General features: G+C 32.8%; 2 protein-coding genes across 3 annotated transcripts; both read left to right on the forward strand.

The window, feature by feature from the left end:
• Positions 1 to 9,710, forward strand: ATG3 (autophagy 3 (APG3)). 2 transcript variants are annotated; one of them, XR_002538962.2, is made up of 10 exons: positions 1 to 472; positions 3,819 to 3,889; positions 4,032 to 4,148; positions 4,225 to 4,388; positions 5,860 to 5,945; positions 7,316 to 7,367; positions 8,028 to 8,093; positions 8,655 to 8,782; positions 9,109 to 9,272; positions 9,425 to 9,710. XR_002538962.2 is itself a non-coding variant. In XM_022036382.2 (9 exons), exons 1-9 carry the CDS (start codon positions 312 to 314, stop codon positions 9,203 to 9,205), a joined length of 942 nt encoding a protein of 313 aa, XP_021892074.2. In that variant the 5' UTR covers positions 1 to 311; the 3' UTR covers positions 9,206 to 9,710. The 2 variants fall into 2 exon arrangements, 1 of the variants encoding a protein (XP_021892074.2); XM_022036382.2 differs by having other exon boundaries at positions 9,109 to 9,710.
• A 712-nt stretch (positions 9,711 to 10,422) lies between these two features.
• Positions 10,423 to 11,413, forward strand: LOC110810282 (PLAT domain-containing protein 3-like). The gene is made up of 2 exons (XM_022036396.2): positions 10,423 to 10,603; positions 10,775 to 11,413. Exons 1-2 carry the CDS (start codon positions 10,523 to 10,525, stop codon positions 11,240 to 11,242), a joined length of 549 nt encoding a protein of 182 aa, XP_021892088.2. The 5' UTR covers positions 10,423 to 10,522; the 3' UTR covers positions 11,243 to 11,413.
• Positions 11,414 to 18,890: the final 7,477 nt, after the last annotated feature.

Here is an 18,890-nt window from a genome sequence, read left to right on the forward strand (position 1 = left end):
AATAGTAATAAAACATAAGGGATCGGTGATTCAACAATCAGCGGCAAAATTCCTGGAACCAAGAAAATATAACTCTACTCGACGCCGAGAGAAATCCCCGGCCACCGGCGACCCCTTTTTCCCACTCTACTTTTCTCTCCCTGCGGCCACGTTCCAGAAAAACTTCAAATTGAATCCTCGGTTCCTCTGCCGCCGGAACCTCGGTCGGGATTCTGCTCCTGTTTCTCCATCCCTGCAGTCATCTCGGGTGTACCTAAAGATTTATCTACTGAATCAATATCCTTCACTCTTTGTGTATAAAACACCTCACGATGGTATTGTCACAGAAGCTACACGAAGCATTCAAGGGCACCGTAGAGAGAATAACCGGTCCTCGCACTGTCTCTGCCTTCAAAGAAAAAGGAGTCCTTAGCGTAAGCGAATTCATTCTCGCTGGAGATAATCTCGTCTCTAAATGTCCCACCTGGTCCTGGTAATTTCTCTTATATGTCACTGCCTTGCTAAACTATGTTGTTTGTTGGATATTTGGGAAATTAGAATGGAATTAGCTGTTGCATGACACATTTGTTATTTTCGCCGACGTTGTTACGGTATGTCTCGATCAAATGAACTCTACATAGATTATGGAATTCATTTATGAATCTTAGTTTTTATAGTTATGATTTTTGGTTATTTACCCATATTATGCGCTATTTGTTATTTCTTTAAATTGTGGACATTTTTACGCTGTAATTTACATGCCTGCTATTTGTCCGTGTAAACATGCATTGACAATAGAGATGCGCTAAATGTCGTCTTACTCCCTGCTGTCCGATTTCTTTCAGTAGTTCTTGTAGGATCTGACTAACATAAGTAATGCAAAACTGGATCTGATTTACATGGTAGTCATTGACTGGAAACTTTCACTTTAAAATAAAATGTTATCCCTCTTCACAATCTTTTATTATTATTATTATTATTATTATTATTATTATTGAAAAATCACTCTTGATAATCTTGCCATACTCCCTTTGGGATTATGTATATTATTGTCAGGAAAGTGCTCTTTTTGCAACTGCGAGAGGTGCTTTGTGAGACCATATTGAATATCAGTGTGCTATATTTGAGCTAGCAAATTCTAGATGCTGTTGAGATGTGGAGGAAGGCTGAGGTTAAGGCATAAGTGTTTGGTTTTTATTGGCTTTTTGGAGGGCTTACGACCGGGTCAATTGAGGTTTGGTTTAGGTGAAGATGTTGGATTACTGGTTGTTTTACCTCTTTGTCTTTAGCTGTCATGGTGAACTGTACACCTACATCTTGCTTTCAGGTTCAAAGAGATCTGAGGTAGGGGGTGGCCACCTATGGGCAACACAAAAAACAAAAATTATACAAGGGAGTTACTCATCAATGTTATTCTCCACTAACGAGTCTATGACCCTTCAGCAAAATTAGTAATGTCTAAAATCAGTTGTCTCTAAATGTAGCCAAATTAGATTCAACACCATCAAACACTTCTAGATTTCTTTCTTTCCAAATGGACTAGAATATGGCATCGGCAATGAGAGTGAGTGTTACAGTCCCGATTTATGGATCTCCTTATGAGATTTTGTTAATAGTATGTGCTTGTTAAGAGAGAATCAAACGATCTCTGATTTTTGTTAATAGTATGGGCTAATTAATAGAGAACCCAACAATCCCTTGGGTAAGAAAGTACTAACACTTTTTCATAAATTTCTTCTTGCCTAAAAATCTGTCAAAAAATATAGCATGTGGTTATGCAAGAGGAAGAGTAGTTATCTGGAAGTTATTTCCAGAATTAACTGCCTCTTTTTCATTATCTACTTTTATTCTCCATAAGAAACATGCTCACATTTAACACATCAATTTACACATAATAAATACTGACTTATTCTCTGCAATACAGTTGTTCACTCACTTAAACATCATTTATTCTCCCTAATACACCATAATATTAACCGTCACATTGCTTCCCTCTTGAAGAATTGTGCTTGTCCTCATGCACAAAATTCCTGCCGCTGCTATAGTTTCTGGTTCTAGTAATGATGGAATTCCAGAATTTTCTTCATTGCTAGAACCGTCAAAAGGGAAAAGTCCAGTTTGCTGTAACGAAGCAGAAAAGTGCACTCAGCAAACTGGTGGTTTCAGGTTGTTGCCGATTTGTGTTCGAGCCTGCAGAGGCGCATGTTCAGCGTGGCATGGTGCACGCAGAGGGGTCTGCTTGTTCTGGAAGTTTTCTTCCTCGCACATCGCACGCCATGGATTTAATAGCCTCTCTGTGGCACAACTGATGGTGGTCTGCTTGACTGCTTCTTTTACTGGACTCCTTCAGGCCAGTTCTGGTCAATAATTCCTCGCATCATCCCATGAAAAATTCAAACTTCGACTTATCTTGTTCTCTATCTCCTTGATGAGTCTGCTGAAAATTTTCAAACATGGAATGCAATTCTCCATGACTATTTGGCTTTGGTATCAAATTGTTACAGTTCCAATTTATAGATCTCGTTATGTGATTTTGTTAATAATATATACTTGTTAAGAGAAAACTTAACGATTTCTGATTTTTGTCATTTTATATGAACTCGTTAAGAGAGAACTTAATGATCTCTAATTTTTATCATTTGTATGGACTCGTTAAGAGAGAACCCAACAATCTCTTGAGTAAGAAAGTATTAACACTGTTTTATTGATTTCTTCTTGTGTAAAATCTGTCAAAGAAGACAGCATGTATTTATACAAGAGAAAGAGTAGTTATCTGAAAGTTATTTAACTACTCCTTTGTCCTTATCTAGCTTTATTTTCCCTACTTGTCAATACTTAACACATTAATTTACACATAACACATTCTGACCTATTGTTCCCAACCCATAGCTGTCTTCCCTGAGAGCCGATAAAAGAAGATGTTAGGAGATTCATATCACTAATCCCTGTGGGCTACCATGTTGGTTATTTAAGCAGAGGAATAGAATGGATTTTGAGGGCATTGCTTTTCCCTTCAATTGAGAGAGACTTATGGTTTTAGATCCTCTATTTTAAGTGTTATGCTCTTAATTTTGTTTATGATTTGGAGGAATTTTTTGATATTTTAACTAAACTGTAACTTATTTGTAACTGGATTGCACGGTGAGAAACTTCCACATTCTTTTAGCTCAAAGTGCCTCGTTGAATAGAGAGAGAGTCCTTATACCAAGGCCCCTGATTGGGGCTTCTTAACCAAATTCCAGTTCACTGGGTGGCATTTTCTCTCTCATGTGAATCACCCAAAGGAAATTGCATTGAATCTGCTTAAGGTTATTAACCACATATTCATTTTGTTTCTGGCTCATTTAAAAGAGGAATAAAGCCTCAGGACAGACTTGAAGTCAGTCCCCTGGGCTGAGGGAGGGAAGTACCAACCACCTGATCTAAAATGGTTTGGTTATCACTGGCACATTGTTAGGCATGAGAACTAGAGACCTGAAATAAATGGGAGATTAGAGAGGGTATATTTTGGAAGGTCCATCATTTTAAAGATTGGATCCTAATCACTTTATCATTGCTCTTAGGGCCCAAGGAAGCCCCAAATAACATATGGAAAAGAAGTCACTCAGCATCCAATAATCTGCGCAAAGTCCTCCACCTTCTAAACCCCTTCACTGGTAGCAACCAATTTGTACTTGGCAAGATAAATCTTCAATCATGTCTTATAATTTTTTAATTTAGACATTCATTTATTTATAACATTAGAGTGCAGTTACAAGAGATTGCCTTGATCTGCATCATTGGCATCTTGTCCTCTTTTTAGTTTGATTTTTATGGGTACTTGTTTCTATGTTTGATAGGGAATCTGGTGAACCAAACAAGAGGAAGCCATACTTGCCACGAGACAAACAGTTTTTGATTACTAGAAATGGTAATATTTCTGTGGTTCACTTCTGTCTCTGTGTTCCTCAACTTGTTTCTTGTTGAAGGTTATTGTATTCCTCAATCGCACACTTTTTTCCTTTTCTGCTTTCCCCTATTCACTTTACCTGCGGTATGAACTTCCCCCTCAGTTCCTTGCCTACGAAGAGCTGCATCTGTAGAGGAAGAATATGAAGCTGCTGGAGGTGAAGTTCTACTTGATAATGAAGATAATGATGGCTGGCTGGCAACTCATGGAAAACCAAAAGGTATATTTTAACCTGGAGCTGGATGCTTTGTAATTTATTTTTGTTTGTTTGACTCTGCTCCTCAAATTTATGTTAGGTAAATGTGATGAGGATGAGAATTTACCAACCATGGAGGCCTTAGAAACCAACAAGAAAAACACAATTCCGTCAATCCCCACATACTTTGGAGATGAGGAAGAGGAAGATATTCCAGATATGGCGGAGTATGAAGAACCTGATAACATAATTGAAACAGACCCTGTAAGTTGATTTTGATCATGCCACTTTCAAAGTTTTTGTAAGGGTTGTTTCTCAAGAAAGGTTTCAAAGAGTTGCATGGAATATTCTCAATCTTTGATTTTCTCAGGTTCTTGTGCTACATATCTATAAATTAAGTGTTGGAGATTTTAAAATGATTAAAATGTTTGGCTCAATTGATCTTTTGATCAAAGAGGGTTCATAATTTCTAGAAGATTTTAAAATTTTTGGTATTGTGTTTGGTACTTTACAGAAGTTTATAAGCAATGTAACTTATAAAGTGTTCGGGAAAAATTTTTGAAAGTTGGTGAAGTAGCGCCTTAGAGATTCTATGTGTTGACCAAGTAAAAGACAACACCATCCTCAAACTTGAATATTTCGAGTTTCAAAAGCTTTTGTCAATGTTTGTAATTTTTATTGAATTAATAATATGTGCACATTTTTAATGAAAAAGATTACTATCTTAAACTTGAATTGTACATGGGTTGCACCCCCGTGGTGCTGTAGCTTTTATACATGGTTATATTATTGTTTAAAAAAAAAACTATCTTAAACCTGAAATAATTTTAAGCTATTGAAGACCTGAACCAAATGTCCTCTGAAAGGGCTGCTGGCTAACATTTTTCTTTTGAACTCTAGCCTATGTTTAGGAGTTTGAGGTATGAAGTAAACTAGGCGTTTATTTGAGGTGTAGAGTGAACTAGGTATTTTTTTAAAGTAGCAAGAGTGAAATAGGGTTGTAATCCATCAATATTTGAGCATTAATTATGCTTAAGATGGTTTCCACTCATATTTTGTCAAAGAGAGTAAAGTACTGATTTATTACTAAGCTAGTGTAAAATTTTTAGAAAAAATAAATTAGCAATTAAGTTTAGGAAACTATGCAAACAAATAAGTTGGACAAATTATGAAATCCTCCTAATTCTCAATTTGGTGGCCATATAAGCTTTAGAGGGAATTATGGGGAGTTTAGAGATAAGACAACCACTACATTAGCTGGTTGAACTCTTTGAAAACTACCAAATAATGTTTGATCTTAACTTGTATCTTACCGTACTTTCCTTCCTTTTTAAAAGTAAACTCTCAAGTCTGTAAGAGAATAGTTAAAGCTAAATTTATTTGTCGCTGTACAACTTTGTGTCAACAATACTAATTAAATGAGTTCAACTGTTTGTTGTAAATAAAGAAACAACTTTCAGGTACTTTATCAAATTCTAAATGTTGATAAATTTCTTGATCTGGAACTTGAAAAGTCAATAGTTTGCACTTTTTCTTTCTATGCATTTTATCAACTATTGATTGTAAAAATAAGAACATCCTTCTTGGTAGTGATTGAATTTCTATATTTTGACAAATTTTTTACAATGGTCTAACAAGTGAATAGGTTCTGCGTAAAATGATTTGTCTTTCTGTTCAATATATGATGCTCTCTTGCCTGTTCTGCTGATTTGAATTTGTTGGTAATTCTATGCAGGCAACACTGCAGACTATATATCTTGTGGCTCATGAACCTGATGATGATAATATTTTGCGGACCCGAACTTATGATGTCAGCATCACGTAAGAATTGTGTCCATTTTGATACTTATAGCTAAGATCCCTTAAGTTCCTGGTGATATGTCCTGGGCTATTTTTCCCTAGATTTCTATCTTTGATTTATGGATCTTTATATGGCTGACTTCACCACCTCATGAGCTCTTTTATATTCTGATTTCTAATGCTTTATTTTGAGGAGTTTCAAATGCCAATAATTTTAGCCCATTAACCATTGGACTACGAGGATATCTTGGCAAGCAAATACTGCTTTGAGAAGGCCTATGGTAAATAATGATGCGGAATGGTTTGAAATGAGATTTTCTAAATAGATTAACAATCATATTCTTATGAAAATCTGAAGTTTATTGCAATAGTTCGGAGTCTATTATTATAATTTTAGTAACATTAGGATTTCAATTATAGTTTAAACTCTTGTTGAGTTTCCTATTAGAATTTCTAGTCCTAGTTAGATTAGGAATAAAATTAAAGCCCGATATATACCTTCTAACATCTCTGATGAGACAGCCATTGTTCAATACAAGTACGGAGATTTTTCTTAATAGACATGGTGTAAGGGATCCAAAGTGTGACTCGTCATTACTTTTTTGGTTATTTTCCTATTGATCAAACATTTATTCCCAACTCTTATGTGTGGTTTCATAGAACCCCTAAAATAGACCATGGTACCTAATTAATTAGATCTCTGTAATTTGTACTACATTTCTAAACAAGTGTTGTAGTTTGTGGACTGATCTGTAGATCACTCTTCCATCCTTTAAAAAATAACTTCTTGGTGGATTGTAACGGGAAGATAAAGGCCTTAAAATTAACTTCTAATAAAGGCTTAGCCAGAGTAAAGGGAGTTGAAGTGAGCAGATCATTTAACATCTATCTGGATCTAACATTTGTCTGGATTAATTAAAGGGGGAATGTGTGAGGATATGGGAAGGAGCAGAGATTCTTTATTTCTTTTAACTTTAATGCTGATGCTATTGTGTATTGGCCTGGTAAGATTATATGATAACCCAAGAAATGTTGGAGAATCATGCGCTTTGGTTTAGTTGATTAGCATATGGATGACTGTATTACAACTATAAGAGCATAGATAATCTGTTTTACCCATGATGAGAAGTATAATTTTTGTTTGTCTTGTTCTATATACACGGATAACTTTTCCAGTGACCTTGCATAATGATTTCAACTTAAACTCTATTCCTTTAAGGAAATTGTGCCACCACTAACTATAACTTATCACATGCATAAACTTTTAATGCTTAAAGAAAGAACAGCCTCTTCTATTGCTTGTTCGTGCCAATATTCTTTGTGCTTATATCAGTTGAAATCTTTAAAAATCTTTTAACAATCATAAAATATCTTTCTTCCTCTCTTTTCAGATATGATAAATATTACCAAACTCCACGTGTTTGGCTCACTGGGTACGACGAGGTCTGTCACCTTATCCATTGAACTTTGTGGCCTTTGTTTGGTTATTAATCAGCAGTTGCCAATTTTCTCTTTAGAGACTAATACTTTTCATGTAATTATTCTTTTTGTTGTGTTTGAAATCCATTTGAAAATGTGATAAAATATTCTTTTGTTTCAAATGAACTTTGATAGACTATTTTCTTTTATTTCAAATATACTCAGAAGAGTTTTCCTCAAAGCATGTGTTTTACTGCAATTGAAAGTGAGTACTTCAATATCTTGGGCATTAAGCAAGTCTGAAAACTGTGTGCCTTATCCTGCAATTGTGGTGAGTAATTCAATATCTTGAACAGCTGTTTTGGAACCCTCGGCAGGTTATTTCTAACATTTAGATTTTGTTGTAAATAAATCTGTTGTGCCTCTTATACGTAAAAAGCCTGTCCGAAGCCTGTTTTCTGACCATGAATGCTTCACCGATTGTACAGCGTAGCCTTCGAGTACAAACGTTCTTTTAAGAATATTGGGGATATAAATCTCTATAGACGAGCTCTAATTCTATTTTATTTTTCTCTTATGTTTGGTAGTCTATTTTCTGATTTTGTTATAGTTACAGCATTTTTTTTCCCTTAAAAAGGTTATAGTTAGTGGAAATGCTTAGCATCTTCTGTTGTTCTATGGCAGTTGAGGATGCTACTGCAGCCAGAACTTGTCCTCGAGGATGTCAGTCAAGACCATGCACGTAAAACGGTGAGATTTGGAATCCCATGTCTGAGATGGATTGGACTCCCCTTAGGGGATCCATCTTTATTACAGTGTTTTTGGGTGCTGAAGACAGATTTCAGATATTTATAAACTTAGTTTAAACAAGCTCCTGCCATATAATGCTAAATACTTTTTTCTTTAGTTGTGGATGAATCAGTTGTGTTGGATGAATCAGTTGTGTTGGATGAATCATTTTCCTATACAAGCATTGATGAATGCTTTTTCTTTGATTGAGCCATTGGGATAAGAGTTACAACCATTGTAATCCGTTACATGAGACAAACAAAAACTAACAAGTCTTAGTTCCATGATCTGTGCATTGATTGACGATACCTGTGCTAATCAACTCTGCCTTGTTTAGTTTTTGCTTGTTATGCAGAAAAAACTCCTGGTAGATTTGAATAGTTGAAGATAAGTTTCTTAAATGAATATGCTTTTCTTTGTATTTGTCTTCTGCTAATTCTCCATGTACATCAAATTTTCTTGTGATTATCTTATATTTTTCCAAGAATTGGATCTGTCTTAAATTTTAAGACACGTACATAGGTAACCATTGAGGATCATCCTCACTTGCCTGGGAAGCATGCATCTGTTCATCCTTGTCGACATGGAGCTGTTATGAAGAAAATTATTGATGTTCTAATGTTGCGTGGCGTGGAGCCTGAAGTTGACAAGTATGCTTTCTCTTCTCCTGTTGATAATTATGCTATTCATCAATAGCTCTAACAAGGATATGCACTTTATTTGGAACCATCTCTTGCCACATTGAGTGTCACTTAGACAATTCAAATTATCAATTCATTAATCTTTTGAAATGACTCCATTAATTTCTGTCCAGTGTATACATATTTCCTGCTACCTATTGCATGTCGCAGCTTGATTTATTCTGACCCTTATACTTCTAGTTTTCTGTTCTGATGAAACTTTGCAACTTAATTTTTTTTTTTTTTTGGGTTGAGCGTCTTGGGCCATCATTAATTCATTATCAAATGCTTTGTAGGTATCTTTTCTTATTCTTGAAATTCGTGGCCTCTGTAATTCCAACGATTGAGTATGATTACACCATGGACTTTGATCTCGGTAGCTCAAGCAACTGATTTCAGATAATTGCCACGATCATCGTGTCATTATTCCACTGCCAATGTTTAAACAGCTAGCCAAATGGTACTTGCTTGATTGAACATGGGAGTTATTGCCTATTGTGTGTCAGCGTTAGATCTGGAGGGACTCTATTTCTGGCTTCTATTTGTTCTTTTCCTTTTCCTGTTGCTGCTTTGGGTGATTATACCTTGATTCTTTTCTCTCGGGTTTGCCAGATGGAAACGCTGCAGGTTTTCATGGAGGAACTAAAACAGGATTTGGTTACGTTATCTGCAACTCTTTGTTCTTTGTACATATTATGGCTCTCTTTAATGTAATTTTAAAGAGTTATATAAGATTATGAATTTATTTGCAGTAATTTTTTTAAAAAAAAAAAAAAAAAAAAAAATCAAGAACTGTTTGCCGCAGTCAAGTAAGGAGTGAGTTATTCAGATTGTATATGTGACCTTGTATGATTTTAAAAATTGACGCAAACACATATGAAGACAATATTGCATTCAATTCTGTATAAATTATTCGGCCTTTTTAAAATTTTGATTAATTTATGTTAACCTTTAATGTACGTTTGTTAAAAACTTAGACGAGTGTAAATATTTATTTCGAAAAACTAATGGCTTTATATAAAAATAATACAAAAGTTATAGAATTTGAAGGGTATAAGATCAAAGCTATTTAGGGCAGCTGAGATATGAAATATGTTATTGCTGAGATAGGTAAAGAAGATTTTTTTATATATTTTGTAAATCTAATATTCTTATTTAAATATAATTTTGAAGACATGAATTTATATGTTATCAAAAGTGTGTGATGTGTCACAAAATATTGAAGTTGTAATTTTTTTTAGCTGATAATTAAGTTAGTAAAATATAATAATCGGTTATTGTAATCTGATACAAGAAACCTTTTTATATATAATTTATACAAGCAAGACTTTTGGTGTTATCTTCTAAATCTGGTTCACGTGGGGGGTTGTCTTTGAATTTCAGGATGGAGCTTTAGAAATGTTGATTTTTTTTTTTTTTTTATATATATAAAATGCAAAAAAATACAAATATTGTATTTTATAAAACAATACAAGTGGAGTGGTTGAACACAAAAATTAATAGTTAGAAAAAGGAAGAGATCACGTGGGCAATAATTATTAATTATGCAAAAAAAAATAATGGTTAAAATTAGACTTGAAAGAGTCATATATCATATATCCATCTTCTATACATACATATATTTGCATATATATATATACATGCATTTACATGCCTTGATCTGCATTTTAGCCCATAGGTAGACAGAGAGAGAAGTCGATCGATCGAAAGATGAAGATCATTTGCCACCTCCCACTACTGCTCCTACTCGCTCTGTTCTTCGCAACTACAGGTTATGGAGACTCCTCCACTGTAAGTACATCTCGAAACCCTTCGCATTTTCCTTTTCACATTTTCAGTTCCATCCCATCCCATGGAAATTTAGATCCCACTTCATTTCATCATATGATCTAACCCAGAAAAATGAAGAAAAACTGATTTCTCATGCCAAAATTTTTAACCGTTGTTAATTCTTTCGTACAGGAAAATTTGTGTGTATATAACCTATATATAAGAACAGGCTCCATCTTCAAAGCCGGGACGGACTCCAAGATCAGCGTGACTCTGGGAGATGCACAGGGTCGGTCCGTACAGATCCCAAACATCGAATCATGGGGGCTAATGGGTCCGAACTACGACTACTTCGAGCGCGGCAACCTAGACATCTTCAGTGGCCGCGGCCCCTGCATAGCCTCGCCCATCTGCCGGCTCAACTTGACGTCTGACGGCTCAGGGCCTCACCATGGCTGGTACTGCGAGTACTTGGAGGTCACTTCCACTGGTCCCCATAAGGAATGTTCTCAGACTATCTTCTACGTGGACCAGTGGCTCGCCGATGATGCTCCTCCTTACAAGCTTTCCGCCATTCTTGATGGGTGTAGAGATCTGGATGGTTTGAAGAAAAGCAATGGGCGTCTTGTTGTTGGGCTCCCGGAAAGATCGGTTGTATGATGAGATTTATTCTCTTGATTAAGAGTTATATGGCGTTGGATTGAGTAGTGATGTAAGAATTTCTCATTGGCAATTTTCAATCTTTTTAAAATCGGTTATAATGTTTTTTAAGTTCAATGTACAAATATATTAAATAGATTACAGCTGGCTGAAGATTAGTTAAAACTATAATCATGTGAATATGGTCTTAATTTTGTTTATATTTGGAGGAATTTTTTTTTGATATTTTAATAACTGGGGTTCTGAGAGTGTCCTTATAGAAAGGCGGCCTCTCATTGTGGGGCTTCTTAACCAAATTCCACTTCACAAGATGGTATTTTCTCCCTCACGTGAATCACCCAAAGGAATTGATTTTGTTTTTGGCTCATTTTTTGAAGATGAATAAAGCCTCAGGACAGACTTGAAGTCAGTCCCCCGGGCTGAGGGAGGGAAGTAGCAACCACTGATCTTGGTTATCACTGGCACATTGTTGGGCATGGGAACTAGACACCTCAAATAAATAGGAGATCAGAGGGTAGATTTTTTAAAAGTGGATCCTACTGCCCTTTGGAAGTTCAATGCTTTTAAAAATTGGATCCTAAATATAAATTGTATAACCTATTTTATAAATTGACCAAATATTTTATTTTATTTTTTTTAAGTAACAAAAGTGGAATAAAGTTGTAAGATGATTTCCTCTCTTATCTCATTAAAAAGAGTAAAGTACTGGTTTATCACTAAACTAGTGAAAAAGATTTTAAAAAAAAAAATAAATCAGTGAATAAGTTTAAAAAACTATGTAAACAAATAAGTTGGACAAATTATGAAATCCTCCTAATTCCTAATTTGGTGCTGGTGTAAGCCTTCGTGGGAATTACATGGAGTTTAAACATAAGGCGACCACTACATTACCTAGTTTTTTTAACTCTTTATACACTACCAAATAGTGATGATCTTAACTCAGTATCTTACCTTACTCTCCTTCCCCTTGAAAAAGTAAACCCTCAAGTCTGTAAGAGAATAGCTAAAGCTAAATTTAATTTATTGTTGTATGGTTTTGTGACAACGATGCTAACTAAATGAGTTCAACTGTTTGTTGTAAATAAAGAAACAACATTCAGGTACATCAAATTCTAAATGTTGATAAATTTCTTGATATGGAGCTTAAAAAGTCAATGGTTTGCACTTCTCTTTCTATGCATTTTACCAATTATTATTTGTAAAGATAGGAACATTCTTCTTGATAGTGATTGAATTTCTATATTTTGACAAATTTTTTTGAGAATGGTTTGTCTTTCTGTTCAATGTATGATCCTCTCTTGCCTGTTCTGCTGTATTTGAATTTTGACGGCATTTCTATGCAAGCTACACCGCAGAATATGTATCTCGTGGCTCATGAACCTGATGATGACAATATTCTGCATACCCGAACTTATAATACCAGCATCACGTAAGAATTGTGTCCATTTTGATACTTATAGCTAAGATTCCTTAAGTCCTGGTGATATGTCTTTGGTTATTTTTACTTAGCGTTCTATCTTTGATTTATTGATCTTGAAATAGCTGACTTCACCATCTCATGAGCTCTTTTATATTTTGATTTCAAATGCCAGTAATTTTAGTCCATTGACCATCAATTTACGAGAATGTCTTGACAAGCAAATGATACAGACTGGTTTGAATTGAAATTTTCCTAATAGATTTAATTATCATATTCTTGTTAAAAATCTAAAATTTTTTGTAATACTTCAGAGTCTATTATTATAACTTTAGTAGAATTAGGAGTTCAATCATATTTTAAATTCTAATTGAGTATCCTATTATAATTTTTACTCGTAGTTAGATTAATAATAAATTAAAGCCGTATATGTACCTTCTAATCTCTCTTATGAGATAACCATTATTCGATACAGTAACGAAAATTTTTTCTAATAGACTTGTTATAGTAGTATTTTGCAATTAAACGCTTAATATGTTATGATGCTTAAGGGATCTAAAGTGTGTGACTCCTCGTTACTTTTTTGGTTATTTTCCTATCCATCAAACCTTTATTCCCAACCCTTATATGTGGTTTTATAAAATTCTTAAAGTATACCAGGGTACCTAATTAATTAGGTCTCCATAATTTGAACTATATTTCTAAACAAGTGCCGTAGTTTGTAGACTGATATGTAGAGCACTCTTTCATCCTCTTGAAAGTAACTTCTTGCTAGATTGTAATGGGAAGATAAAAGGCCTTAAAATTAACTTCTCATATAAGTTTGGTCAGAGTAAGGGTGTGTTTGTGTGATTTTCAGGATTATTCATTAATATATAGTATTGTATAGTAAATATATAGTATGATAATATTAAAATTATATTATATTTAAAAAGATTGTATATTAATATATGACAATAATAATTTTTTTTTTATTTAGATTGATAGGATAATATGATTATATATTCGATTAAATTATTTATTTTATTTTATTGTATGTAATAATATAAATATATGTATATATCTAATTAAATATATAGATATATATATATAAATACATGTATATATATAATTAAATAAATAAAGTTTATAAAAAATAAAATCAAGTCGCAATACAGTGTATATATATGTATGTATGTTTATAGGTGCAATTAAATAAAAGAAATTTAAGAAGAAAAGAAGATTTTTTTTTTTATATTCGTATTATATATATAATTAAATAAATAAATGAAATACAAAAAAAAGATCAAGTGGCTATATGTATGTATGTATGTATATATATATATATAATTAGATAAAAATAAATAAAGAAAAATAGGAAGATTTCTTTTATAAGAAGAAGAAACATCGGGTAAAGAAGAAAATAAATGGGTATAAATATAAATAATAAAAAAATTAAGGGTATAAATGAAAATAAAATCATCTAAACCACAAAAACACTAATTTAGTGGTTTGAAAAAACTATATCATATGTCTGAAAATACAAACAAACAAAATAAAATTATGAAAAAAATCATATCATGTATTAATATATTATCATCCAAATAAAACTTAAATAGGAATTGAAGCGAGCATATCATTTAATATTTATTTGAATCTCACATTCATCTGGATTAATTGAAAGAAAAATATATGATAGAATATAGGAAGGAGCAGGATTTCTTGATTTCCTTTAACTTTAATGCTAATGCCATTGTGTAAGATTATATGATAACCTAAGAAATGTTGGACAATCATACTACTGATGTTTTGTGTTGAATGCCCTTCTTTGCAAGTATTTTCTTTCTTAAATATAAAATAAATAAATAAATGCCTCTAATTAAGCTAATTATGCTTAATTTAGTAAGTCTACCATTTAATAAACCTATCCCTATAATTAAGCTAATTATTTACAATAATAAAATTGACAAATAAGATAACATAATATTACAATTAAATACATATGCATTCTAATGACATCTCCCCTCAAATGGATGTCAGTAGATCAAGAAACATCAATTTTCCTACAAGAAAGGAATGTCGTTGATGAGTCAAGGCTTCAATAAATACGTAAATAATTTATAAATTAGTGAAAATATGTGGAAGAGAGATAACTTGGTTGTCTACAGCCTCACAAATTGAATGATAATTCACTTTAATGTGCTTTGTGCGTCATGATAGACTGGATTAGTTACAATGTGAATAGTGTTAGTGTTATCTATACAGAAAGACGTAGGACAATTTTGAGAAAAACTAAGTTCAACTAATAATCCACAAAGCTAAATAATTTTAGAACACGTAACAAATATGACACGATATTCTGATTCAATTGAAGATTTGAAGACACGATCTTGTTTCTTACTTTTTCAGCATATTAGTGAAGAACCCAAGAACATACATCAGCCTATTACTGAACGACGGGTATTTAGACAACTAACCCAATCAGTATCACTAGAAGCTTCCAGGCAAGGAGAAGAACCAATAGAGAAAAACAAGCCACGAATAGGTGTGCCTCGAGAATATCTAATAATACAACGAACAACAGTTAAATAAAGATGGCGAGGAGTGTGCATAAATTGAGTAATCTGCTGCACAACAAATAAGATATCAGGACGTATGATAATAAGATAGTTTAAGTTACTAACCAATTCTCAAAATATTGTAGGATCACGTATGATAATAAGATAGTTTAACTTACTAACCAATTCTCAAAATATTGTAGGATCAGGAAGGAGGTCACCCTCTGTACTCCAATACTTCACATTAACTTCCATAGGAATATCTATAGAGAAGAAATCCTAGAGACCTGTTAAAGTAATTAAATCTTTAGTACACTTATGTTGATTCTGGAATATTCTCGAAGAATTAATATGCATCTCCAGCCCCAAAAAATAAGTAAGCTGACTAAGGTCCTTCATGTGAAAAGATTCCTAAAGATGTTGTTGAAGTTGTAGAATTAAGATAGAATCGCTGCCAGTAATAATAATATCATCAACATAAACAAGTAGAAGAACAACATCAGTGGTAGTCTTGCAAAGAAACAAAGAGGAATCATATTAACTTTGTACAAATGAGAAACGAAGCAAAGAACAATAACAAGATCCACAAAACTTAAGATCCATGTCATTACATGTGTATCTTTTACAATCCATTGAACTAGTTCTGTAGCATCTGTAGATGCTGGAGAACTCCCATTAATATAACCCCACAAATCCTTACCAGTAACCAATAGCTAAAGTTGAAATTCATAAAAATAATAATTCTTACTAGCAAATCGCATTTCAAAGGTGTCCGAAGAATTGATAGTAGACATATTGCATGATACAAGTGATCCTAGAAGATTACCAGAGAAAAGAGTCACTACAATAAAAAATGCTGACGTAGAGAATCACCACAGAAAAGTACAGTCAAAAGGAACCCAAAGAGAATGATAAGACCATACCCAACTACCACATAAAAAAAAAAAAAATTTGAATTCTAGACAAGATGAACCTATTTTTACTTTTTAGGCTATGATACCATGATAACTATTTTGTTTGTGCTGAATGCTTCTCTTTGGGAGTATTTTTAATCTTAAATAAATAAATATTTTCTGCATACATGCCTCTCTAATTAAGCTGATTATGCTTAATTTAGTAAAGTGTATCCCATAATTAAGCTTAGTTATTTACAAGAATAATATTGATAAATAAGGTAACATAATATTACAATTAAATACAGATCCATTCCTAATGACAATTACAACTATTAGAGCATATATCATCTGTTTTACCCATGAGAAGTATATTTTTTATCTGGCTTATTCTTTGTACGTCGATGAGTTTTCCAGTGACCTTGCAAAATGATTTCAACTTAAACCCTATACCTTTAAGAAGATTGTGCTACCACTAACTATAACTTATCACATGCATCAACTTTTAATGCTTAAAGAAAGAACAGCGTCTTCTGCTGCTTGTTCTTGACAATATCTTTGTGCTTATATCAACTGAAATCCTTAAAAATCTTTTGACCACCATAAGATGTCTTTCTTCCTCTCTTTTCAGACATGATAAATATTACCAAAATCCACGTGTTTAGCTCGCTGGGTGCGACGAGGTCTATCACCATATCCATTGAACTTTGTGGCCTTTGTTTTGTTGTTAATCAGCAGTTGCCAATTTTTATAGACGTGCTGTGAGGCAAATCCATTTTTATTTATTTCAAAACATTTAAATTGGTGCTTACTAGAAACATCATATAATTTTATTTTATTTTTCTCTATGTTTGGTAGTCTATTTTCTGATTTGTTCTAGTTACAGCATTTCTTTTTTCCTTAAAAGATTTATAATTACTGGAAATGCTTAGCATCTTCTGTTTTATGGCAGTCGAGGATGCTACTGCAGCCAGAACTTGTCCTCGAGGATGTCAATCAAGACCATGCACGCAAAATGGTGAGATTTGGAATCCCATGTTCGAGATTGATTTGACTCCCCTAAGGGTTTCATCTTTATTGAAGTTGTTTTGGGTACTGAGGACATAGGTTTCAGATATTTATAAACTTAATATAAATAAAGCTCCTGGCGTATAATGCCAAATACATTTTTTTTCCTGAGTAGGGGATGAATCAGTTGTGTTGGATGAATCATTTTCCTATACAAGCATTGATGAATGCTTTTCTTTGATTGAGGCAGTAAGATCATTGAGTTAAAACCAGTGTAATCCGTCGCACGAGACAAACAAGACCTAACAAGTCCTAGTTCCATTATCTGTGCATTGATCAAGTATACATGTGCTAATCGTGTCTGTCCTGTGTAGTTTTTGCTTGTTATGTAGAAAAAATTTCTGATAGATTTGGACGGTGGAAGATGAGTTTCTTAAATGAATATGTTTTTCTTTTTATTTATCTTCTGCTAATTCTCCATTTGCATTAAATTTTCTTGTGATTATCTTATATTTTTCCAAAAAATTGGATGTCTTAAATCTTAAGACTCGTTTACAGGTAACCATTGAGGATCACCCTCGGTTGCCTGGGAAGCATGGATCCGTTCATCCCTATCGACATGGAGCTGTAATGAAGAAAATTATTGATGGTTTAATGTCATGTGGCGTGGAGCCTGAAGTTGACGAGTACGTTTGCTTTTCTCATATTGACAATTTATGCAGTTCATCATTAGCTGTAATAAGGATATGCACTCTACTTAGGAACTAGTTCTCACCACATTGAGCTTTTACTACACAAGTCAAATTATCAATTTATTTATCTTTTGAAATGACTCCATTAATATGTACATACATATTTCCTGTTATCTATTGCATGTTGCAGTTTCTTACATTCCGACCTTCATACTCCTAGTTTTCTGCTATGATCAAACTGTACAGCTTAAACAGTTATGTTTTCTTTTTGATAGAGCAACTTGGGCAATCATTAATTCATTATCAAATACATTGTAGGTACATTTTCTTATTTTTGAAGTGCACGAAATATAATTACACTATGTGATGGACGAATTTGTAAGTACACGAAATTATTTGAGTAGTATATTAATGAGTATTATTATTATATAGAGATTGTGTATCAAATACTAAATTTGTAAAAATTATACTGTTATCTAAAAATCGAAATTAAAAATAATTTAATGAAAACAAAATAATTAAATTCGTAAAAATTATCAACCGAAATACACTACAATAATTAATTTCACATGAATCTTTGATATATTCTAATTTTAATTTCGTAATTGATTTAATCTAATATGTAATGGTTAATGTATTTTCTGACTTTAAGTGCTTCAATTAACAATTATTAAAATTTTATAATAATTGTTAATTTAATTCAGTTAAATATATAATAATTTAATTTTTTTATATTAATATTTAACAATAAATATCTAGTTAATAGAATTTTAGTGGCGCAATTTTAAAACAATAAATCACAAATTAAGTTATGAATTGGTCAATTCTCATAAATGCATTATTAAATTTAATATTGTTAAATTGTAACTTAAAAAAAAACTAAAAATTAATCATAAAAAACGTACATTTAATTCAAGCTATATCAATCACTCTCAGTAAAGAAGCGCATGATGGATTAAAAAATAATAATTATATTTGAGAGAAAAATAATGATGTAATATTCAACACATAAATTCCTAACAATTCCAAATATTAGCATTCAAATGTCACAAAAATTCTTAAAACTTTTATCCCAAAACAATGCAAATTGAAAACTAAAGA

Source organism: Carica papaya, chromosome 9 (genome assembly GCF_054855325.1).
Source record: "Carica papaya isolate Zhongbai chromosome 9, ASM5485532v1, whole genome shotgun sequence".
In the NCBI taxonomy this organism is placed as follows: domain Eukaryota; kingdom Viridiplantae; phylum Streptophyta; class Magnoliopsida; order Brassicales; family Caricaceae; genus Carica; species Carica papaya.

Bases quoted from the DNA above. Each gene is read 5' to 3' on its own strand.
- ATG3 (XM_022036382.2), top strand. From the start codon at position 312: ATGGTATTGTCACAGAAGCTACACGAAGCATTCAAGGGCACCGTAGAG. The intron at 3,890-4,031 runs GTAATATTTCTG...CTTCCCCCTCAG, and splicing joins GTTTTTGATTACTAGAAATG to TTCCTTGCCTACGAAGAGCT. The intron at 5,946-7,315 runs GTAAGAATTGTG...CTCTCTTTTCAG, and splicing joins ACTTATGATGTCAGCATCAC to ATATGATAAATATTACCAAA.
- LOC110810282 (XM_022036396.2), top strand. From the start codon at position 10,523: ATGAAGATCATTTGCCACCTCCCACTACTGCTCCTACTCGCTCTGTTC. The intron at 10,604-10,774 runs GTAAGTACATCT...TCTTTCGTACAG, and splicing joins GTTATGGAGACTCCTCCACT to GAAAATTTGTGTGTATATAA.